General features: G+C 39.8%; 1 protein-coding gene across 2 annotated transcripts in view; it reads right to left on the bottom strand.

Annotated features, from left to right (window-relative positions):
* Positions 1–24,748, bottom strand: part of IQGAP2 (IQ motif containing GTPase activating protein 2) — a 315,690-nt gene that overhangs the window by 111,399 nt on the left and 179,543 nt on the right. For both annotated transcript variants that reach the window (XM_033179907.1, XM_033179908.1), the window contains exons 5-10: positions 24,172–24,248; positions 8,967–9,034; positions 8,202–8,315; positions 7,343–7,521; positions 4,999–5,086; positions 362–525 (exon numbers count right to left, since the gene is read on the bottom strand). In XM_033179907.1, coding sequence (XP_033035798.1) covers positions 362–525; positions 4,999–5,086; positions 7,343–7,521; positions 8,202–8,315; positions 8,967–9,034; positions 24,172–24,248 — 690 coding nt within the window. The remainder of the gene's footprint in view (positions 1–361; positions 526–4,998; positions 5,087–7,342; positions 7,522–8,201; positions 8,316–8,966; positions 9,035–24,171; positions 24,249–24,748) is intronic.

Genomic DNA, 24,748 nt, shown 5'->3' with positions numbered 1-24,748 from the left:
TCTAAAATTGCAGATTGAGCTTATTTTCTATATAAAAAAATTATGTATTGTGAAAAAAATACCACATCGGTATAGCTAAAAATTATCAAAGGTTCTTCAAATAACACACAGAGAATAAGAACAACCTATTTTCAGATGTATATATATAGACCACTGCTGGAATTTCCTAACTATGCTCTTAGATTCTTTATGTAGACTAAAAGCAAAGTTAACAAGGAAGGAGGCCATGGAATTGGTACAGGTGGGGCCAGTGAGACCAGGGCTGGTACAATACCCCATTCCCCTTTCCTAACTAGGCTTCCCTAGTGCGCCATGGCACACAGAGTTACCATCCCCGCAGCTGGGGTTTCCTCTGACTTACCATGGCGTTCTGTTTCTGGAGGTTGAAAAGTTCGTTCTGATACATGGCAGCAGCAAAGGGATAAACAGCAGGCAGCTGGGCTTCTGGTTTCTTCAGTGCAAGCAGTGTATTCTCGGGGTCACCTTCCGGAATGACAGCATTGATATGGTCCACTGCGGCCTGCCCTGAGGGTGGGGGTTCACGTTTTGTCAGAATGGTTGCTCTTTCCACTGCGGTCTCACCCAACCAGCCCTTCTCCCCAAGGATTTGTACCTAAGTGGTTACTTTTCATGAACTCTGAAAAGCTGCAGGCAGAGGGTAGGTAAGGCTTTGAAAATGTTATCTCAGTAATTCAAACCAATCCAATCCTTGGAGTTAGTGCCTACAAGAACCTTAGCACTGATGAAGCTTAGGTTATGAGATCATTTCTGAGTAGCATGACTTCCTTCCAAAATCCTTCCTTTTAGGACCAGCTCTGGTCTCACCTTTTCCATGAAGCCTTCAGATTGCTCCAGTCCTTAAGAATTTCTCATCTTGAGAACCCCACAGTTATTTAAAACTGGGCCATGTAGTTCCAGCAGGCATGTTCCTCGTGCTCCTTATGTGTTAGTACTGCCTGGGGTCCCCAAGGAGACTTCAAGCGACACGAAGACCAGAAGCAAGCCTTGTCCTACTGCTGTGTCTTCCTATGCATAAGCTCTGAGGTAAGCCCACAGCAAGCACTCAGACACATTGCTGCAACATCTGAGACAACCATAAACTCTGTGATATGGTTTGGTTCTGTGTCCCCACCCAAATCTCATGTTGAATTATAATCCCCAATGTTGGAGGAGGGATCTGGTGGAAGATGATTGCAACAAGGGGGTGGATTTCACCCTTGCTGATAGTGAGTTCTCACGAGATATGGTTAAGTGTGTAGCACTTCCCCCTTCTCTCTCTTCCTCCTGCTTTGGGCATGTGAAGATGTGCCTGGCTTCCCTATCGCCTTCTGCCATGATTATAAGTTTCCTGAGGCCTCCCCCAGACATGTAGAACTCTGAGTCAATTAAGTCTCTTTTCTTCATAAATTACCCAGTCTCAAGTAGTTCTTTATAGCAGCGTGAGAACAGACTAATACACTCTGTGATCTCTTGACCAGTTGTAAGGTATAGATTATAAAGTGGTGACCAAACAAATGCTTGGAACAGTGGATTCAGCATAGTTTTCAGAGAACAAAAATGAAATTGCTGAGTAAATGGGAGAATGAATGATGAACTCTGCCATCAGGAAAGAGCAAATGAGATGGAGATTGCCTTATAGAGAAGACATCTGGGTAGCAGAAGCAACACACATCCATAAATTTCTAGAGTCTTTCAAGGGTTAGCTTGTCTGCCTAATTCGTGACTACACTGAAGCTTAGATTCTTCTAACCCTTTTTGACAAAATGACAATTTATCTTCTCTAAATACATTCACGAGGATCTTTCCTCCATCTTTTTACTAAGAGATATAACTCAATAACAGGAAATACTTATGATGAATGGAATCCTTCAAGTCATCCCCCAGAAAACTCACACTTAACCTAAAGGACCCTGAGAACCATTTTGATCTTTAAAATTAATGTGACAAACCAAAAAATTTCAGAAATGAAGGCCTAGTGGTTGTTTGTGGTATTTGCTGTTCTTCTAAAGTTAATCCAAGGCCTTTCAGCTGCATCTCGGATTACCCTAGGTAGGATCTTGCTGTACCTTTGATAAATTTATTATATGGGCTTGTACAGCTGAATTTCAAACATCAGAAAATCATGTCTTTAAAACAGTTTTCTCTCTTTCCTTCTCTCTCTCTCTCTCTTTCTTTTCTTGAGACAGTCTTGCTTTGTTGCCGAGGTTGGAGTGCAGTGGTGCAATCTTGGCTTGCTGCAGTCTCGACCTCTTGGGCTCAGGAGATCCTCCCACCTCAGACTCTAGAGTATCTGGGGCTACAGTTGTGTGTCACCATGCTCAGCTAATTTTTAAATTTTTTTTTTTTTTTTGTAGAGACTGGGTCTCTCTTTGTTGCCCAGGCTGTTCTTGAACTCCTGGCCTCAAGTCATGCACCCACCTCAGCCTCCCAAAGTGCTGGATTACAGGCATGAGCCACTGCACCTAGCCTGAAAAACACTATTAAATAAACAATTTCTTCAAAAAAAATAAGGTAAGATCAACCACTCTTTTACACTCTGCATTTAACAAAATGTCCAGGCAGGGCATGGTCGCTTTTGTCTATAATCCTAGCATTTTGGGAGGCTGAGGTAGGAGGATCACTTGAGCCCAAGAGTTCAACATCAGACTGGGCAATAGAGTGAAACCCTGTCAAAAAAAAAAAGCAAAGAAATGCAAAATATCCAGCTCTGATCTTAACAGAATACATCATGCAATGAATGGAATGCATTTGCTGAACCTGAAAGATAAATGGTTGTAATGTGAACAAAGATGAGGCCTCTGACAACAGATCTGTTGACATTACCACCAATGTTGTCACCGATGCTATTACTATGGTTGCTATGAATGTAGATGCCTTAACATTTTAATATAATAACCCACATGGTTGGGGAAAACCTTGTCAAAGTAATGATTCCTACATTTTTAAAAAAATTTTTTTTGAGATGGAGTCTCGCACTATCATCCACAGGCTGGAGCGCAGTGACACAATCTCAGCTCACTGCACCCTCCGCCTCCCACATTCAAGTGATTCTCCCGTCTCAGCCTCCCAAGTAGCTGGGATTATAGGCGCCCGCCACCATGCCCAGCTAATTTTTTGTATTTTTAGTAGAGACAGGGTTTCACTATGTTAGCCAGGGTGGTCTTGAAGCCTTGACCTCATGATACACCCACCTGAGCCTCCCAAAGTGCTGGAATTACAGGTGTGAGCCACCGTGCCCAGTCAATTCTTACATATTTTAAAGTATACAATTGTCTCATTGTCATGTCATCAAAATGAGGATTTTTTTTTTTCCTAAGGTTACTTTCAGTTCTACTGGACTATAAATTTTAAGATGGGGAGAGATAAAAAGACTTCAGAATAATCATGTTCAACACACTGAAAGCCATCAAACTTTGCCTTCATGTTTTCAGCCAGTTATGCCATTAGTGTAAAATATCCAGTGTCTTTTACTTCAAAACGGAAAAAAGAAGTATAGCCAATTTGGCATTAAATTTGTGGTCAGGAAATTATGGCACTGAGTAAAGAACTAAAACATTTATATAAAGCATTTCATTTAACATGAAAAAGAAAACTGTTTTCATGGTTATAAATATTTCAAAAATAAGGAATGGTTAAAGGCTATGGAGCCATTTCCTCTCTAAGCTTATGGACCTCAGATGTCTCACCGGCAACATTAATTTCCTCCTGTAATTCATTTCTGTCAAGCATCATGAAATTCTCAGCTTTCACATGGAGCAAAAAGACAAACTTTAAATTGGACTTCATTTCATGTATCATTAGCAACATGTTCAAGATTTCACAAAAATAAAAGAACAGGCATATGCATCCTAAAATGTTAAGGTGTTACCCTTAAAAAAAAAAAGGTAATTGAGAGTTTTCAGCCCAGTTGTGTGTATGTGAGGCAAATACTCAAACACACTCAGTTGTTAACTCCTAGATATTTACATTAACACTCTGGGGCTTTCCTTAATTACTGTTTGAGCCCCTTAGGATATTTCTCTCCAGCAACTTAGGAGCAGACTTCTGACTAACACCTGTGGCGGTACACTTTTTTTCTATAGTTACAAGCAAAAAAGAATATTCAAAACTCAACCAGGATGTTAAAAGGAAGGCAAGGTTTAGGACTGTTGTAATTAGTGGACACTCCAAATTTTAATTTGGCAGGGAGTTCACATGTTTTATTAAGCAGGCTAAATGGTCTTTCATGTATTAATTTTTTGGGTATATATGGATTATTTAGATTGATCAGGGAAAAATAAACATCAAATGAAATTTCTTACTGACTCTTCAAGGAAAAATAGGTTTTGCCAGAGAGGAGAAAAGACTAATTAAAAAAATTGATTATCTCACCTTGCATATGTTTATTTTAATTACCTGAGTCTGCTGTTCTTTACAGTCACACACCTGAGCCAGGTACTAAGAGGAACTCATCTGCTTGACCCCACAGAGGCTCAGGGGTGTGGGACTCAAAGCTGCCATCACGAGATTTCATCTGGCCTGCCCATAGTCCCATTCACTGGCACCAAAGTTACACAAGTGTAAGAAAAATCTTACAAGCTACAGATTAATGACTGGGAAGTCACAGAGAGTAGTGGTGTCAATAGCACCTTTTACAATTCCAATAGAACATCATCGCATAATCATGGGCAAGCAACTACAATCTGTAAGTTATCCTCTTTTACTAAATAACCTTCAGTATTAGCCCCAAAAGTGACAGATTCAAAATGTGGACTGTAATGAAACAGAAAGGTAGAATCAGACTAGCTTCAGGATACTTTGTGTGGACTGAGATCACAAAAGAAAAGCCCAGGGGGAAACTGCCAAATGCTGCACCAAAATTAAGAGCAACATTGACACTGAGTAGATTTTACAAGGCAGTTTTCCAAGTATACAAATTGAGAGTTGTGTTGGGATTCTGGGAAGGAAAGTCTGTATCTTATGGAAATATCAATTTCCTTCATATGATCCATTACTTACTGTTGACTTTATTAATATTGCCTTGGATTTCTGCTTGTGTCAGCAGTTCTTCATAAGCATCTCTTTCTTCTTCTGAAATACAGCTATTCTGCAAAACAAAGTCTTCACTGATTTCTGAGGTTAAATAAAATATTTCCAAAACTTGAAACTCAAATAGAAAAATGTGAAGAGTGATAAAAACCATTCCCTAATTATTTAAATTCATTGCAAGCATTTGTGGAGTGCCTGCTCTGTGCAGGGGACTAGGGGAGAATGCTGGCAAAGATTACAAAGATGAATGACAGACCCAGTGACTCTTTGAAAAGGGCTAATTTTCAAATGTGGAAAACATTAGTTTGGACCACTTGGTATTGCCATTTTTGTAGATCAAAAACAGTTGAATAGCACCAATTTCATTTGATTTGATCTAATAAAATCAAGAACACAAATAATAAATATACCTAGAAGAACAGAATAGGTTCAATAAGAGAAGTACGATAAGCATTATTTTAGAAAGTATTCATACTTAATTGGGAAGAAAATTTTTCAAAGAGAGCATAATCTATGAGGGCTTCAAGCAACAGAATAATGTCAAGAATAGGACACAGACAGCAGGATTTGGTTACACAGATGGAAAGCTTAGCACATTGGGCTACAGCTTGGAGTGTGTGTCCAGGGTTAGCCAAAAAGATGAGGGGGTCAACTGAAGGCTAAGCTAAGATTTGCTGTTTAATTCAGTAGGCAACAGAGAATCAGGGGATGTTTCTGGTGGGTTGACATCAGATCTGTAGTTAAAGATCAATTTTGTAACCTCTAGCTCTAAGAGGGATTGGCTTGAAGAATAACAGGAGGCAGAGAGACCCACGAGGAAGGTCTTGATACAAGAGTCATGCGATGAGGTCAGGAGGGGCAGGACTGAGGCAAGATTGGTAAGACTAGAAGGTTGACGACAGATTCAACTCCAGCAAGAGTAGGCAGCAGAATCTAGCAATGGATGGGACACAGGAGGCATAAAGAGTTCTGAGATAAAGCTGGCCATCATTCTTCTGAACCAGAGATGTCAGCAAGGGGAGCTCTTCTGATATAATGGGGTACAAAGCCAGAGGGACACAGATGAAGTTATCTGGTGGAGTAGGAGAGAGACCAATTTGGGACAGGCTGGCATAAAGCTGATGGCTGATTTCTTCAATAAGTGGATGAGCTCAATGGAGGAAGAACAGAGAAGGGATTCAATGTCAGACCTTGAAGAATCCCCATACTGAGAGGGAGAAGCAAGAGGAGAAAGAGGCACAGAGGAGAACCGCGGCAGCAAGGACGCACATAAGCTAGTGGAGCAGAGAATCTCAAGGTAGGGGGCCAACCCTGCCAGATGCTGGTGGAAGTCACCAGTAGAGAAAACGCCAAAATCTAAAGTGGTTACTTTTAGTCATGGAGCTGAAACTGACATGGCAAGAGCTTAATGAGAGACAAGCTGGTGAGGAAGTAGAATCTCTCAGTGTAGACAAATTTTTCAATAATGGACTAGATAGAAAGGTGGTTACTAATGGAGCTAGGATTAGGAGCAGGCTGTCTTGCACAGGAGGGACATCCTCAAATATAAAGGATTGACTATTGGGAAAATACGAAGACCGTAGCTTCAAAAACATCCTCTCTGAACTGCACCACACTGAATTATTAACCTCTACTACCAAACGTAAAAGTAACTTGGCTAATGTAAGGTCTGTTCATGATGTCTAACAAGGGATGATCATGAGTTGCTATGTCTATACTTTCTGGGGACATTAGTAAATTTGCAACATGACTTTTAATTCTTTCAATATATAACATTCATCACAAAATTCCCTTTTTAAAAATTGAGAGAGGGTCTCACTCTGTTGCCCAGGCTGGAGTGCAGAGGCAGGGTCACAGCTCACTGCAGCCTCAACCTCCTGGGTTCAAGGGATTCTCTCACCTCAGCCTCCCGAGTAGTTGGGACTGCAGGCTTGCACTAGCAAGCCTGGCTAATTTTTTATTTTTATTTCTATTTTTTTAGAGGCAGGGTCTCACTATGGTGCCCAGGCTCGTCTTGAACTCCTGGACTCAAAGGACCCTCCTGCTGCAGTCTCCCAAAGTGCTGGGATTACAGGCATGAGCCACCATGCCTGGCCTATAAAATTCCTTTTTATGCCTTATATAGAGATATAATCTAATTGCCTTACATAGTGTATAGTCCTCTTCTATGCTACATTTCATTCAAATCAATTGTCTATGGCTATAGAGAACATAGCCAATTGATTTAAAAATATTGCTTTTAACATTAAGGCTTTTCAAACTAGTAACTCATAAGCACATTCATTACTGTTTTTATTACACAGATTCTAAGTACCTTCAGTCTTGCATTTTCCTCTTTTTTCTTTTTGGCATCCCAGAGTTCTTTCTGATATTCTGGTGCAAGGTTGTCATCCACTAAAGTTAAAACTGCATTTGGGTTTCTTAGTGTTATAATGGTCTGCTCTGCTACTCCTTTTTCAACTGCTTCATTAATGGCTATAACTGCAGCATGTACTAAAAAGTAAAGAGAGAGAGAGAGAAAAAGGTTTTTATCAGCAAAAGACATCATGGACAGTTGCACTGACCCTGTGTAAACTCAAGCAGTTTTACTTTCTTTCTTGGCTTCCAGTAAATATGTCAAAAAGAGAACTCAGACATATTATGGAGCACCTGACAACCTCTCCACATGGTTGTCTTTGGTCCTGATCTCAGCATCTGTTAAGTAATTCTGACTCATTTATATGTCACTGAATGGCTAAAATGATCCAAGCCCTATGTCAACCACAGGAGTTAGAAGGTAAGTCAATCCTTGCCCCCTGATCAGGGCGACATGGGTAATTTTAAAGTAACATGTTGGTTCCAAGAGATACTTGCAATTTAGCTTGCAATACTAAAAGACCTGTAACAACGAACTCTACCACTAAAATCTACAGACACAGAAAGTAGAGAACTATGGACAATGAAGGTATTTCTACAACCTCAATTCATGTTGTACAAGAAGAAGTCTAAAGACCAAAATCAGTTACTTGGTTATACTGTGACATCCTCAAATTAATCATCTATAAAAGAAATAATAAAATGTTTAGGGTGTTTAATGTATCTTCTAAATGTCCTATTTCGAGTAATCAAAATCAACAGGTAAACTACAGGTAAGTCTCACGTCAATGGCAAGTTTGGATTTTAAATGGACTTACATGCAGCTTCATCCACGGACAGTTCATTGGCCAAAATACCACCTATTTTGCTGAAAGATGGCATCTGTATTCCGTATTTCTCAAGTTCTTTTCTCATATTACTGATTTCCTCCTCTAACAAAGAACCAAATAATAATAATCATTATCAGAGAAAGCTACGGACAGGGATGGACGCAGGAATGAGTACAATCATATCAAGAAATGTCTTCATCAGGAAGCGGGGTTTTTCCTAAACAAGAGCCTTAGGAAGAACCCAGCCCGTTTCTCATTTCATAAACATGGTGAAGGAGAACTGAGTCAAGAACAAACAAGATAGGTCTGTTTTCTCTTCTCACCAATATACAGGAATAAGGGAAATCAATACTATCAAAATGGGGGAAAAACGCATTGGTACTTTTTAAATATTTATTTATTTATTTATTTTTGAGGCAGAGTCTCACTCTGTCGCCCAGGCTGGAGTGCAGTGGTGCAATCTCAGCTCACTGCAGGCTCCGCCTCCTGGGTGCACGCCATTCTCCTGCCTCAGCCTCCCAAGTAGCTGGGACTACAGGCGCCCACCAACACGCCCAGCTAATTTTTTGTATTTTTTAGTAGAGACCGGGTTTCACCGTGTTGGCCAGGATGGTCTCAATCTCCTGACCTCGTGATCCACCTGCCTCTGCCTCCCAAAGTGCTGGGATTACAGATGTGAGAAACCATGCCTGGCCAAGTATTGGTACTTTTTCTAACGAGATTGTAAAAAATTACAAAGATAAAGAGTAGTACCTGTGAAGTCTACTTTGCCCAACAAATCCTGGATCTGGGGTGCTATTCCTAGTTTGAACAGGTATAAACTGAAAGAAAAACCCACAAAATTATCAGAAATGTTATCATCATAAGTCTTAAAGTTATAAATTACATAATTATTAATAGTTTTTTCAGTTGAAAAAGATCTAAGAGATATCTAGTCTATTAATTTTGTAGATGAGGAAACTGAGTCCCTAGGTAACAGAGTCCTTGTTGAGGCCAGGATCAGAATTCCGATCTGTGTCCCAAAGACTGGTCTTCTGTAATCCACTTCCACAGCACTTCTACGGAGCCGGCTAACTCTGCATCATCCATTTGTACAGAGAACAAGAAACACAGCTAATACAAAACAGCAGGTAACAAATGCAATAAATATTTCTTTGGATATTCCTCACATAATTCTTATTTTATTGAAGGTACAGCATGAATTATATTTTGCTTTTTAATATTCCTCCAAGTACCACATACCTCTTGAGAAAATGTTTGTTTTACATTTTCTAAACCAATAAATAGAGTGGCAAGACTATCAGTGGGTGAGGTAATGTGAAACTGTGATGTGTGTATATTACCCAAGGGGAAGATGGAGAATAAATTGGATGTATTTAAAAACAAATCCATAAGGTAGTAATGATGGCATCCATTAACCTACCCATAACCTGAGAAAAGAACTTGAGAGCTGGCATCTAAATTCTATCAAAATTATATGTGCTTTTCCCACCTTTACCACTGAGTCATAGTTTCACGTAATAGTATATATGAGAAAGTGAACTGAATTATTTTTATGGCTTGAAGTACTTCAAAATTATCACTTCAGATGTTGATGTGAGATGGAGCTCCATAGTTTATAGAACGTAGAATTTCATTAAATGCATTAAGAAAGTTGAAGATCAAGCTTTTTCAATGGTATTAAAACAAACTCTTAAAATATATGATCATTTAATGTAAGTAGCTTGCATTAAAACTGACAATGATTTTCTGATTTTTTTTTTGGTTGAGACAGAGTCTTGCTCTGTTACCCAGGCTGTAGTGCAGTGGCGTGATCTCGGTTCACTGCAACCTCTGCCTTCTGGTTCCAAGCGATTCTCCTGCCTCAGCTTCCCAAGTAGCTGGGATTACGAGTGCATGCCACCAAGCCCAGCTACTTTTTGTATTTTTTTTAAGTAGAGATGAGGTTTCACCATGTTGGCCAGGTTGGTCTTGAACTCCTGACCACCTGCCTCGGCCACTCAAAGTGTTGGGATTACAGGCGTGAGCCACTGCACCTGGCTAATTTTCTGATGATTTTTATGAAAAGCAATTATTTGACCAAATACATGATCAAAGTTAAAAATTAATGATTTATGGCTTAAAAAATTACATAGATAATCACCACTCAGTTACACACTAAATAATTTGATATATATGGTCTTTTAAAGTTGTTTCTGGACATACCTATTTTATAAATGTATATATTATTCTAGAATATGAATGTATTATAATTTTCTTAAGCAATTGCTGAGCATTTAGATTGTTATTAATTAATAACTATGGAAAATAATGCTTTAGTAAACCTACTTACATACAGACACAGACAAATCTTTGTGCATATTTCTTATTTGTTACAATAAAGCCATGAAAACAAAATTACCAGCTTGAAAGGGTACACACACAATAAAAGTTTTCAATGTATATTGTCCAAATGGGATCTTTTTTTTTTTTTTTTTTTTTTTTGAGACGGAGTCTCGCTCTGCCGCCCAGGCTGGAGTGCAGTGGCCGGGTCTCAGCTCACTGCAAGCTCCGCCTCCTGGGTTTACGCCATTCTCCTGCCTCAGCCTCCCAAGCAGCTGGGACTACAGGCGCCCGCCATGTCGCCCGGCTAGTTTTTTTTTTTGTATTTTTTAGTAGAGACGGGGTTTCACCATGTTAGCCAGGATGGTCTTGATCTCCTGACCTCGTGATCCGCCCGTCTCGGCCTCCCAAAGTGCTGGGATTACAGGCTTGAGCCACCGCGCCCGGCCCAAATGGGATCTTAAAAAGAGATTATGCTCGGTCCAGGTGCGGTGGCTCACGCCTGCAATCCCAGCACTTTGGGAGGTCAAGGCGGGTGGATCACCAGGTCAGGAAATCGAGACCATCCTGGCTAAGATGATGAAACCCCGTCTCTACTAAAAATACAAAAAAATTAGCCAGGTGTGGTGGCGGGCGTCTGTAGTCCCAGCTACTCAGAGGCTGAGGCAGGAGAATGGCGTGAACCCGGGAGGCGGAGCTTGCAGTGAGCCGAGATCATGCCACTGCACTCCAGCCTGGGAAACAAAGTGAGACTCCGTTTAAAAAAAAAAAAAAATACAAAAAATACAAAAAACTAGCTGGGCGTGGTGGTGGGTGCCTGTAGTCCCAGCTACTCGGGAGGCTGAGGCAGGAGAATGGTGTGAACCCGGGAGGCAGAGCTTGCAGTAAGCTGAAATCATGACACTACACTCCATCGTGGGTGACAGAGCGAGACTCTGTCTCAAAAAAAAAAAAAAAGTGAACAATGAGATCACTTGGACTCGGGAAGGGGAACATCACACACTGGGGCCTATCATGGGGAGGGGGGAGGAGGGAGGGATTGCATTGGGGAGTTATACATGATATAAACGTCATGCACATGTACCCTAGAACTTAAAGTATAATAAAAAATAAAAAAATAAAAAAAAAGTAAAAATAAAAATAAAATAAATAAAAATAAAAAATATAAAAGATTATGCTTATATATTCTTTGTGAGTAAAGGCTTAAAAAACATCCTTTTTCCTTTTATATGAGAATTTGACCTTTGATTAACTTTCTAGCTCTGTTCTCTTAGGAACCTATACTGTCAACTGTGTTATAAGCATCATTGCTAAGGAAAAAATAACCCAACTGATAAATTGTATCTTGAGAGAAGAAACCATAAATACCTAATAGGTACCATATCTTTGGGCCTTCCTGAGTTCAATGACTCTTATAACTGGTATGTTCTTTGCAGAGAACTGGGAAGCTATGCAGTACAGCTGTTACTATAGATATTGGCTCCTGGGGCATGAGACTTACAAGCCAGGAAGGCTCAAACTCACTCCTTAGCAGCAAAGCTGTAACTTGGAGTACCAAAGAGAATGGCAGCTTCCAGATGGCTGTATGGAGAACTATGTGGAGTGTCATGCAGGCTCCCACTGAAGAGCAAACACCTGCCAGCATGCTGGCTATCCCGGCTGCCTCTCTTCTGAGCAACAGGTGCCAGATGTGGCTTATGACAGGTGGGTGAATCTGAATATTTAGCTAAATCTAAGAACCCCTGATGGGTATGGCCCACTAGACCACGAATACATGTGAACGCCATTTTCTTTGTCCCCTTATCACCACAGGATATTATCAATAAAATCTTTCAAGGGACTAGCAACTGATAGCAACAAGATGTTCTTTAAATCTGCATTTCCTTATGGTAGTTGTGAGGACAAACATTTTTTCATACACACATTAGCCATTCATATGTCTTCCAGGAAATGCCTATTAATGAATGTTTGAATTTTAAAGAATTTGCCTCTTATTTTCCTGCTTTTCCTTTAAAACCATAGCAAAGGACAAAGAACAATTTTTTTTAACCGTATGTGTAACATTAGTTTTAATACTAAATTTCAATATGATATTTATATCTTATCCACAGAGGAAAAACTTTTATATTAGACTTTGAACATTCTTCAAAGTGATAGCCATTATGTATTAATAATTCCAAACTAGCAAAACAGGATACATTCCTTAGTTAAAGTTCTAGGTCTTTAGAAATTATCATGGATATAAAACTGTTTACTTTACACCGCTTCTGAGGACTTTACTACCAAAGGTTCATGCCAACAAGTCATTATAATTAAAGCTAGATCATTAAGATACCATGCTGACATTTTTAAAACCATAATATTTTATGAACCAATTCTCAACTCATTATTACATGGGGAAAAAATTCCAGTTAAAAGGGTGCTCATATTACTTGGAACAATGAAATGTCAACCTCTTCACTTGTTCCTTTCTAGTAATGGGAATGACAAAATTAAACAGAATTTAACAGGCAAGATAAACTGCAAAAGAATTTGGGAGGTGAGTGGAGATCAAGCCATAATTTAAGAAATGAGAATAGATAGCCAGGGGTGGTCGCTCACGACTGTAATCCCAGCACTTTGGGAGGCTGAGGCGGGCGGATCACCTGAGGTTAAGAGTTTGAGACCACCCTGACCAACATGGAGAAACCCCGTCCCTACTAAATATACAAAATTAGCTGGGTATGGTGGCACATGCCTGTAATCCCAGCTACTCAGGAGAATTGCTTAAGCCCGGGAGGCAGAGGTTGCAGTGAGCCGAATTCACGCCATTGCACTCCAGCCTGGGCAACAAGAGCGAAACTCTACCACAAAAAAAAAAAAAAAAAAAAAAAAAGAAATGAGAATAGATGAATAATCAAAAATGTATCATTGTATCACTTCAATTTCTTTCATAGTACCTGATTTGCACTTTCCTCCTCTTTTTACAAATTCAAAAATATACCTAAACTAATTTACACAGAAAACTATAAAAAAAATCAGTGAAATGTAGAAAATGTTACAGTAAAATGTAAGTAGAATCCATAAAATGTCTTCAAGCAACAAATTTTATATTTATTTCAAGTACTTAATGTGCTGTATCTTTAATATGTATTACCTACACTAATATCCTGCTAAAGTTTTAACATACTTTTACATTTTTCCATCAAAGCCTAAGCTAATTGGTATCTATTATCCTTTATATGCTTCCATCTCTAACTTTCCCACCTATGGAATGTTGAGATAATTTAGAATTTTAGATTCATGTTTTCATTTTTTTATTACATCCACCAATAATTTAGTTATCTACAAATTTTATTAATTGTTTTTCTGATTTTATCTATACCAAGTTTTCCTTCTTGGAGTTTTATCTTTCGTTCTTCTGTGTATAAATTTAAGTGCTCAATAAATATTTGCTGAACATAAATTGAATGAATCATCAATTGCACATATGTTAATATTTTCATTTGCTCCTCGAGTCTTGGTTCTGTTTGGTGAATCCAGTACTTCCTTCAGTGTCAGTTCCCTTCAAATGTCTGGCATCTTCTGATCTGGGGCTCATCTTGGTGTTTGAGACTTGCTTTTTGTTGGTCATTCACTGCAGATCCCCATGTCAGGAGCCAGCATTAAGAAACTGTAGACAGCAATGGAACTGATGCCACGAGGGAACCAGAGTCTTTCCTTCTCGGGCTGGGGACTCTCTGTCCCTTCCTGAGGTCATTAGCTGTCTTGGGTACCGGCATGCTCTCCTGCTATCAGCATCTACACTTGCTGCTTTAGGGAAGGGCCATACAGTTTTCTGCTGGTCCCAGCCTGACGATTGTTCACTTTCAGGCTCTTCTTTTCCTTGCTGTCCCCTTTGCGTGGCGCAAACCTCACGACAGCTCCTACCTCTGCTGCATCCCCCAGCGTTTTGTGGGCTGTGATCTTCTCCCCATTTGTTTCTCAGTCAATCGAATTCTGTTTACTTCATGTTAGGAGTTGTTCAAATTTCTGGTTAGTAGATGGCATTTTTATCGTAAATGTATTTTTTAAAAGTTATTACTGTAGTTAATTTCATGTCAGTTTTGGAAAGGGGATAAGACAGCTGTGCTCGATGATCTTGATGCAACTGTTTTCACATTATGCTCTGTTTATCGATTCATTCATTTAATTACTATTTATGGAACAGCTTCTATATAAAAATATTTTTCTCGGCTGTGCACGGTGGCTCATGTCTGTAATCGCAGCACTTTGGGAGGCCAAGGCAGGCTGATCATTTGAGGTCAGGAGTTCGAGACCGGCCTGGTCGACATGGTGAAACCCCTTCTCTACTAAAAATACAAAAATTATCTGGGTATGGTGGCACATGCCTGTAATCCCAGCTACTAGGGAGGCTGAGGCAGGAGAATTGCCTGAACCGGGGAGACAGAGGTTGCAGTGAGCCAAGACCGTGCCACTGCATTCTAGCCTGGATGACAGAGTGAGACTCCATCTCAAAACACACCAGAAGGCTGGGTGTGGTGGCTCACATCTGTAATCCCAGCATTTTGGGAGGCTGAGGCAGGTGGATTACAAGGTCAGGAGATTGAGACCATCCTGGCTAACCTGGTGAAACCCCAACTCTACTAAAAATACAAAAAATTAGCTGGGCATGACGGTGGGAGCCTGTAGTCCCAGCTACTCAGGAGGCTGGGGCAGGACAATGGCGTGAACCCAGGAGGCGGAGCTTGCAGTGAGCCGAGATGGCGCCACTGCACCTCCAGCCTGGGCAACAGAGCGAGACTCCGTCTCAAAAAAACAAAACAAAACAAAACAAAACAAAAAAACACAACAAAAAATTGTTCTCTACCATCCTATCCCTAAATTAAGGTACTTAGGCTACCACAAAATATAGGTTTGATGGTAACATGAATTAAAATGTTTATACCAAAGTGTTAATTTTTCCCCTTTGATGATAAAGAAGTTAGATAGCTATTTCCAATTTCACTTTTTATTTCTCCATTGTACAATGTAATATTAATATAAATCTGACAATAAACAAACATCCTGGCTTAAGTAAAAGTTACCACAAGGTGGTGCTGAGAAGTTAGCTTTCTGAAGATGGAAGAATCTTTGCTTTTAAATTTAAGTCTGATATTTTCTTAAGCTAATATTGGTCAGGTAAAGATCTCATTTGCATATATCAAAAAATCTCATTTACTAAAAATTAAAATATATATTGTATAGTTTCTGTTTGGCCTCAATTTTCAACCTTTTTTTTTTTTTTTTTTTTTTTTTAAATCACTGATGTTGAGTTTTAAACTGTTAGCTTTGGAAAGATCAGTTTTCATGGTGTGGGCGTTTTATACCTAATCTCTGTGTGGGAGGTGCTTCCCAGCCGATTACTCAAACGGGCAAAAGTTTATCAGGTAACTGTGTTTACCCAGTTTTCCCATGCTGAAAAGAAACAGCAATAATAGCAAACTACTCTTTCCCAAGCATTTAAATTACAACGAGGCTGCTCATTACCTGAAGTATATAGGAAATCAAGTCTTAATCTTAAAAAAAAAAAAAAAAAAAAAGCCCATTGAATAGAAAAAATACTAAACTCATGTAGCTCTTCAACAGTTAATTTATTAAGCGCCGTTTGGTACCTAACAGCCAAGTCAAAGGGCTGAGAACATTCCAAAGGTAGTCATGGAATTAATGTCACCTTCACTTCTCATGTCTAAGGGAGCACTTTCTGTGAAGTAGCAAGCCTCTTACCACACCAAACGCTACAGCACACCTGTGCAGCTGAGTGAGGCCAGCAACGACGGGTTGCTCAGAGGTAGCTACCGTCTCATTGACCCATGTGCTCCTACTTGTACAAATAATATCACTTAAAGTCCAGGAAGCAATAAAGAAAGTTTTAAAAAATACCATTTAGTGTATATCATGAAAGTAGTAGATAGTAGTAGTAGTAGTAGTTGTTGTTGTTGTTGTTTTATCTACTGAACCAAATTTTTCCATCTTAGTCACATACCTCACTGACAATATCACATGGCATTAGCTTTTTCTACCACTTTCAAGATAAAACTAGTGGTATTAGTTTTTTCTACTACTTTCAAGATATACACTAAAAGGTACTATAGTAATGAAATGCAAACTTAAAAGGCAGCAACTAAATTTATTTAGCTTTTTTTTTTTTTTTTTTTGAGATGGAGTCTCACCCTGTAGCCCAAACTGGGGTGCAGTGGCCGGATCTCAGCTCACTGCAAGCTCCGCCTTTTGGGTTCATGCCATTCTCCTGCCTCAGCCTCCCGAGTAGCTGGGACTATAGGTGCCTGCCACCTCGCCTGGCTAGTTTTTTTGTATTTTTTAGTAGAGACGGGGTTTCACCAGGTTAGCCAGGATGGTCTCGATCTCCTGACCTTGTGATCCGCCCGTCTCAGCCTCCCAAAGTGCTGGGATTACAGGCTTGAGCCACCGCGCCTGGCCTTATTTCAGCTTTCTTGGATCACATTATATGTAGGTCATTTTGTACCATAACATGTGGGATGAATGTTTGTACATCAAAGCCTCATGGTAGAGCAGAAAGACCACAGGACTCGAATCCAGAAGCCCTGAATCCTGGCCCCCAAACTGGTAAAACCTCAATGTGTGACTAAGAGCAAGTCACGTCACCCAAGCTTTCAGTTCCCTTATCTGTGAAATGAATGACTTAGACTACAATAACTTCCCAAGGCCCTTCCTGTTCTCAAGTTCCATGATTCTTCATTTAAAACATGTTAAACATAAGAGCTGAGAGGCCTGTGCTGAAGTTCAAGTCTGATACCGGTGTTCTTTTAACTTTCTTAGAAGTAGGGAAATAACTGACTTCTTTTGAAGCCATTGGCTGGCTGAATTCATAATAGCACAGGTTCATTTCTCACACCTCCTGGTTTTTACTAACTGTGTGACCTTTGGCAGCCTCTCTATTCCTCAACTGCCTTGGTAATAAAATGGGACTAATAATAGTGACCACTGCACAGATATGTTTTGCAGATAAAATGAGATTATACCAGCACAGTATTTTGTGCAGTGCCAGGCACATAGTTAAAAGCTCCATTTGTGTCAGCCTTTGTTCTTACTATTCTTTGTTATATAAATGTGTCCTTTGTATACAAATGCTTATTGATAACCTATCAAAGTGGTTTTCTTACTTTTTCCAATGCCAAGAATCTCTCCACACAAGATTTCCCCACACAGACTCCATGTTTGAAATAGTTTTATTTACTGAGCCAAAATTTTCCATCTTAGTCACATATATCACTGCCAATATCATATCAAAATCCAGGGTTCTATACCTAATTTTCAGCCCCAAAGCAAAGGAATCCTGAGGCAGCCTTATCATAGGGAAATTAGTTCAGTTAAACCTCCTGAAGAGTTAAATATGCAAACTCCAGAGACTTTAACTTGGAATCAATGGCACATAAGCTGTATGAGGTAACAAGATGTGGTTCACAGACTCTTAAGAGCTCAGAATTTAGGAAGAGAGAAAGGCATAACAGCTATATTAATTTAGGACAGAAAGAGGAGGAAAGGGAAGGGAATGGTTCAGAGCACAGAGAGAATTCTGAACAAGGAAGGATTTGAAAGAAATAAGCAGGTGCAACTGCCTCCCTCACCTTACTCCCAAATACTGCCATCTCCAGATATCCCTTCTGAGACCCTAGGATTAGAGCCTGTCCTTTGGGCTAAGAAACTGCCTTTAGAAATCTTATTTATAAATGCAAATATGTTCACTGTTAGAGATATAATCAATCTGATATAAGGGTTCAATCAGTTTCTTAGGAAAGGAAAGGGTTCTAAGGGAACAGAGTGTGAAGACAAGGAAAGTTATGCATTAATGCCTGAGGAGCAGGTTCAAAGGCTGCCTGGGAAGCAAGACAGCCACCTGGCTGTGTGGGAGCTGGCTAGACGAACTCTCCTCCACAAAACTGCCAGGGTACTCCGGTGGCTGGTGAACCAGAAGTGGGTCTGCCAGAGCCATGGCATCACCATTGCACCTGAAAACATGGCGGCTGTGACATAGCTACAGTATCAGCAGCAGGAAGAGTAACCCTATCACAGAGGAGAGGCAGACACGGCTTCAGTTTGTGGCTGCCCATATAGAAGAATCTCAATGGTCATATAAACTAGACAGCAAGAAAAGCAGAATCCAGTCAGCTAATAAGGTTAAACTTGAAAAACCAATATAAACACCCAACTTTTAAGAGAATTCCCTAGAGAGTGGTTGGTTCCACATCTCGAAGCAGAAATAATCAGGATAGGACTGGAACACCCTGTTGTGACCACGAACAAGGATATTTCAAAGAATGTCAGTTTCAAAGAATGTCAGGGACGGTGCAAGAAGGACAAGGAAGTGGGCCAGAAAGAGCTCAGACTGACCAAGCTGAAACAATCTGGTTCATCAAAAAGAAAGAGATATTAATCTTGGTTAAGTCTGAGAAAGGCCACAGGTTCAAAACAATAATCAAGAGAATAATATACAGTGTCCAAAAAGGAAGTTGTAATAAAAAAAGAGATAAATAGTGAAAGTGTATTTCTATTGACTTTAACAAGTTGGGGAGCATTATTAAAACACAAGTACTTTGTTCCTTCTATATCTGTTTTTTTTGTTGTTGTTATTGTTCTTTGAGAAGGAGTCTCACTCTGTTGCCTAGGCTGGAGTGCAGTGGTGCAATCTTGGCTCATCACAACCTCCGCCTCCCGGTTCCATTCTCCTGCCTCAGCCTCCCGAGTAGCTGGGGCTACAGGCGCGTGCCACCGTGCTTTTTTAAAAAATTGAGATGGAGTCTCGCTCTGTTGCCCAGGCTAGAGTGCAGTGGCACAATCTCGGCTCACTGCAACCTCTGCCTCCCAGGTTCAAGCGATTCTCCTGCCTCAGCCTCCCGAGTAGCTGTGATTACAGGCACCCGCCACCACCATACCTGGCTAATTTTTGTATTTTTGGTAGAGACGAGGTTTCACCATCATGGCCAGGCTGATTTCAAACTCCCGACCTCGGCCAGGCGCCATGGCTCACGCCTGTAATCCCAGCACTTTGGGAGGCCGAGGCGGGCGGATCACGAGGTCAGGAGATCAAGACCATCCTGGCTAATACGGTGAAACCCCGTCTCTACTAAAAAAAAAAAAAAATTATCCGGTCGTGGTGGCGGGCGCCTGTAGTCCCAGCTACTCGGGAGGCTGAGGCAGGAGAATGGCGTGAACCCAGAGGCGGAGCTTGCAGTGAGCTGAGATCGCGCCACTGCACTCCACCCTGGGCGACAGAGCGAGGCTCCGTCTCAAAAAAAAAAAAAAAAAACCTCCCAACCTCACATGATCTGTCTGCCTCAGCCTCCCAAAGTGCTGGGATTACAGGCATGAGCCACAATTACACGCCTGGCCTATATTTGTTTATATATAGATACTTTTATACTATTTATACTACATGAAAGAATAAAGACCAGGAACTTTGAGTAAACTAAATAGTCCCAGAAAACAAAGGAAGTGCTCCAAGATAAGGAAGAACCAAGGAGCACAGGTGGTGACAGAAACACTGGGTAGAAAGAGGGTCTAGCACTGGTGGTCACATCCACTAAGAGGAGGCAGGACTAGAAACATGATCTGAGATGATAAATCAGTCCCAAAGCCTAAGGATCACTGGGTACAGTCAATCCCTTGTTTCCCAGTGGATGAAAAACTCTAGAAAGCCCAACTAATTTCACACAAAAAAAATTTAAAACGCTTACATAAGCTTTTAATAATGTTAACGGATCAGGCCAATACATCATTATGACAGGACAATGGATTATACAATGCTGGTCAAGTGAGACTTAAGAAAGAAAATTATTTCGGGGTGATGGGGAAGTGGGGTGGGGCGGGGACCAGATTGTAAATAAAAACCTACCTGAAAGCCAGGTACTTAAATGCGGTCTGATTTAAAAAAACAAAACAAAACAAAATCCACACAAGGAAAGTTTAGCCTGATGCCTGTGGCCAGGGTCTGACTCACCATGGGAGAAGAACCCAAAGTTGCACCATGTTCTGACCCACAGGTGATCCATCCGAAACCCAGATCTGTAGTCATGGCAGGTCTGAAGGGGTATTCTTTTGTTTCTGGTGCCATGAAGATTATGTCAATTCTGGGTAGGTATCAAAATAACATAATAGCCTAGGACAACTCAAAACTAGTTATAAATAATAAACAAAATGAGTGAAACTTGCAGTATGGGCCTTACAGAATAGCTTCCACTGTCGTAAGTTTGTAATAACGTACCTGGGCATTCCACCTGCTCTTTAAGGTATCTGAAGTACTCAAAACATTAGTTCTACTAAATTATTTCAGTTCTTTCAAGGAATTCACTTGCATGACTGTTTAAACAAATAACAGTTGTTTAATATCATTTATTATAAATCTTTAACAAAGTGGGCACTAAACCACATGTCAAAAAAAGTTTCTTATCCTGGCATAAAAGGCCTCCAGATATTTTTTAAAAATTAGTATAGTAACTAGTTAGCAAGGTTCTCACTCTCGAACTGGTTCCTTTTCAAGGCAGAGGCTTTATAACATTCCAAAAGAAGCCACAAAAATAAAACATGCCATAGGCGGTATGCACTTTAAGTTCAAAAATATCGAAATAGTAACAGTGGTTTTTGAGTTGGTGTTGAGATAGTGGGTATTTTAGCTTTTTCTTTAACATTCTTCTAGAATTTTCCAATTTTTTCCACAATGAGCATACATTACTTTTGAAAAAAATGAGAAAAAGACAAACATTTCTTTAGAAAAAGAATGATGTGGCTGGGCGTGGTGGCTGATGCCTGTAATCCCAGCACGCTGGGAGGCTGAGGCAGGCAGATCACGAGCTCAAGAGATCAAGACCATCCTGGCCAACATGGTGAAACCCCGTCTCTACTAAAAATACAAAAATTAGCTGGGCGTGGTAGTGCATGCCTGTAGTCCCAGCTACTCAGCAGGCTGAGGCAGGAGAATCACTTGAACCTGGGAGGTGGAGGTTGCAGCGAGCTGAGATGGCACCACTGCACTCCAGCGGGGTGACAGAGTGAGACTCCACCTCAAAAAAAAAAAAAAAAAGATGCCATCCACCACTAACATGAGTCTGTCTACATTAGGTGAAGCTTGAGAATTTCCCCCCTTTGCTGCTGTGGTAATGTTCATGGAGCCTGGCTTGAGAACACCAAGCTAAACTGACACAGGGATTGGTGAGTGGTAGGACACGAGACTGGGATCAGAAATAAAATGAAAAGGTGAGGGCAGGCAGGAAAAGGGAAACACAGATACAAACAGGAAGCAAGGGTAAGCACCCAGGAGAAGTTAGGTTGTTAAGCCCAAATCAAGATGACAGGGAATAGGAGACAAGTTTGGTCAGGGCTAAGAGCTAACTTTTTTAGATCAAGTCAGGTCCACGGGCTGGGGCAGGAAGAAGGGAGCGCCTGGCAAGCTTAACTTCCTAGAGGAAATTTCCTTGCTGGCTTCTGAGCTATAATCAGAATCTCTGACCTGCCTAATTACTCTACCAGGTAATAACAACTATCAAATACAGCAGCAGTGCTGTATTTGCAGCCAGGATATAAAAGCTGAAGACATGTTAGTTCATTTCCATCATCACTTCTAACTATGCAGCAAGAGTATTTATTAAACACACTGTATTTATTAGAGGATTGCTCCTCAGCTTCCAAATGTGTGTTGCACAACAAAACAGAATATCACCCTCCTTTTGAGTGACTGACTGCATTTTAAGTCACAGCAGGAACAAGTTTTGGTGGAAAAAGCTTCAGATACACTTGGGACTTCTAGGTTCCATAGTGAGAGGCAGCTATATAATAATTTAGAACAAAGAAAAGTGAGGAGATGCTATTTACTAAATAAATACTGTTTTTGAAGATAAAATATCCCACTTAAGATCAGATCTGGTGAATGACATGCCCCAAGAGGGATCCCCCCCAGGATGAGTAAAAGTAATGCAGATGTCTAGGATGAGTAACTAAAAAACACAGTCCTGGAGAATGTCACATCAATATTTGTATACAACTGGCAATAATAAACAAAAAGTTGTTTTTTCTTTGTTTACCAAGCTATTCAAGCCATTGTTAAAACCATGGCAAACACTCATGTAAGTCTAAGTGCAGCTCTATATAGCTCCTTTAGGAGAACCATGATATCACCAGAAAAGAACTTAGCATACCATTTGTTTATAAATTCCTTAACATGAATGTCCCAGTTGTCTACTTCAGAAAATCAATTGAAATTTACACAAGATAGCCCATGAGCATGTGACAGAACTAGAGATTAGCACTATGATGCACACATATAGCAATGGCATTAACTAGTGGTGGCTGGCTTAGCAGGTCACAGACCCAGTACTAACTACAGTGTTAAGTGATCATTCTAAGATCTGAAAAATATTTAATAAAGAATATTGGGCAACAGAGGTTGAAAATATTCCTCAACATAAGCACTTTTGCACAAGCAGCTTTTAGAAAACCTGTGGCACAATGATACTCTAGCCACATCTGAGAAGGCAGCATTGAAGTAGGTTTGTTTTTATCGTTGTTTTCTTTTTTTAACCAGTTGCTCTAAGTTATTAGAATAAAAAAAACCATAGCAAAGGCACCTACACTTGGTCTCTATTTCTAGCAACTGTCATCTTCCAAAGCAATCCCATAAGTACTGACTAGGGGAAAAAGTCAAATTACATGACATAATCAAATTTCTTCTCTAGAAAGCCAACACCACCATGAATTATTGTAGAAGCATTTTCCTTTGGAGAGGAAAAGAGCCAGGAAGAAGTCAACGTAAACCTCTAGGCAGAGTACTCTGCCAGGAAAATGACTTCTAGTGATAAAAACACAAGGCAGATGTTCTAAAAGTAACTTAAAATGTAATCAGACATGAAGTCTTCCAAAACCATTACCTGTGTACACTCAAGACAATAGCCACAAACTGGATTTTTAGAATAATCTTTGTTACCATCTAAAAATCAAATTTCCGCCAGGCCAATAAGATAAAATGTAATCTGTGAACTAGCAGAATTTCAGCATTTTCAAAATTCAAGTTATTGAACAACTGCTTTAAAATAATGAATGTGTCTTGATTTGACTAATTTACACCAACTACTATGTTTCTTCTTTATCCTTAGGGTACAAATTCTATTGAACAAAAGATCAAAAGAAAGTATTCTTACCATTATATTTTCTTAATCTATAAGAATTGAACTAAATTATAATTTTAACTCATTAAACCAAAATTATAATGACTATTAAAGCTGCTCATTTGATATATCTGCATTATATTTATAAACTAGGTCATAACTCAAGAATATAGTAGTACATTACAGTTGGATTTCTAGAAGTTTCAACCTAAATTCTCTCTTTATTATACTTAATGGTTTTCATTCATTTTCTGGTTTTCTAAATTGAGTTACATTTAAAAATCAGAAAAACATTTTTCAAGTTCAAAGACTACTTATATGTGACCATTATTTTAATTTTGTGTTAGCAAATCCAAAACAATGGAATCTAATAAAAAGTTCTTCAAACTATTAAAGTAACTTAAGACCTCTTTTAAAATTGAAATTTTAGTTTTATTTAAATCTGCTTTTTAGAGTGTCTTTTAGCTGCATTTTCCCCCTACCTCAGTGCGTGAATGCAATATATCATTCTTGGTATGTTTTTCCGATCATAGACATCTGTTGTTTCTGGATAAAATATCTGGAAAACAAAAGAAACAATGTTTATTATATGTTTTGCTTCTCACAAGTATTTTAACTTCCCAAAATGATCCTATTTGATTGTCCTTGCTATCCTATAATTATTTAAACATAGAGGAACCTCTCCGCCATTGCTTCATCTTGCTGTAGATAGACCAATCACCGTATCCGGACCCCTGCCTGACAGCACGCCTAAGAGTGGTCCACAGGAGGATAGTGGGGTCCCCAGCCAGCTACTCCAAGGAGGCTGTGTCCACAGTGTTAATGGCAGTGTTTCCTTTCACAGGCATATGAGCACATATGGGCTCTGCCTCCTGTAGCCTTCACACTCCTGACTTCCCAGAGGTCCCATGGGCCTGAGAAGGGTGTCCTTTTTATTAGCCACTTTATTGCATTGTTAAAATCTTGGCATATGTGCTCTGTACAGGCATATACAACACATACACATTTTAAAAAATCTTTAAAAATTACTTTTTAAAAAGTAATACATTTTCACCAAAT

Source organism: Trachypithecus francoisi, unplaced genomic scaffold (genome assembly GCF_009764315.1).
Source record: "Trachypithecus francoisi isolate TF-2019V2 unplaced genomic scaffold, Tfra_2.0 Lachesis_group2, whole genome shotgun sequence".
Lineage (NCBI taxonomy): Eukaryota > Metazoa > Chordata > Mammalia > Primates > Cercopithecidae > Trachypithecus > Trachypithecus francoisi.
The sequence above is the reverse complement of the archived record's forward strand: the minus strand, read 5'-3'. Positions and strand labels throughout refer to the sequence as shown.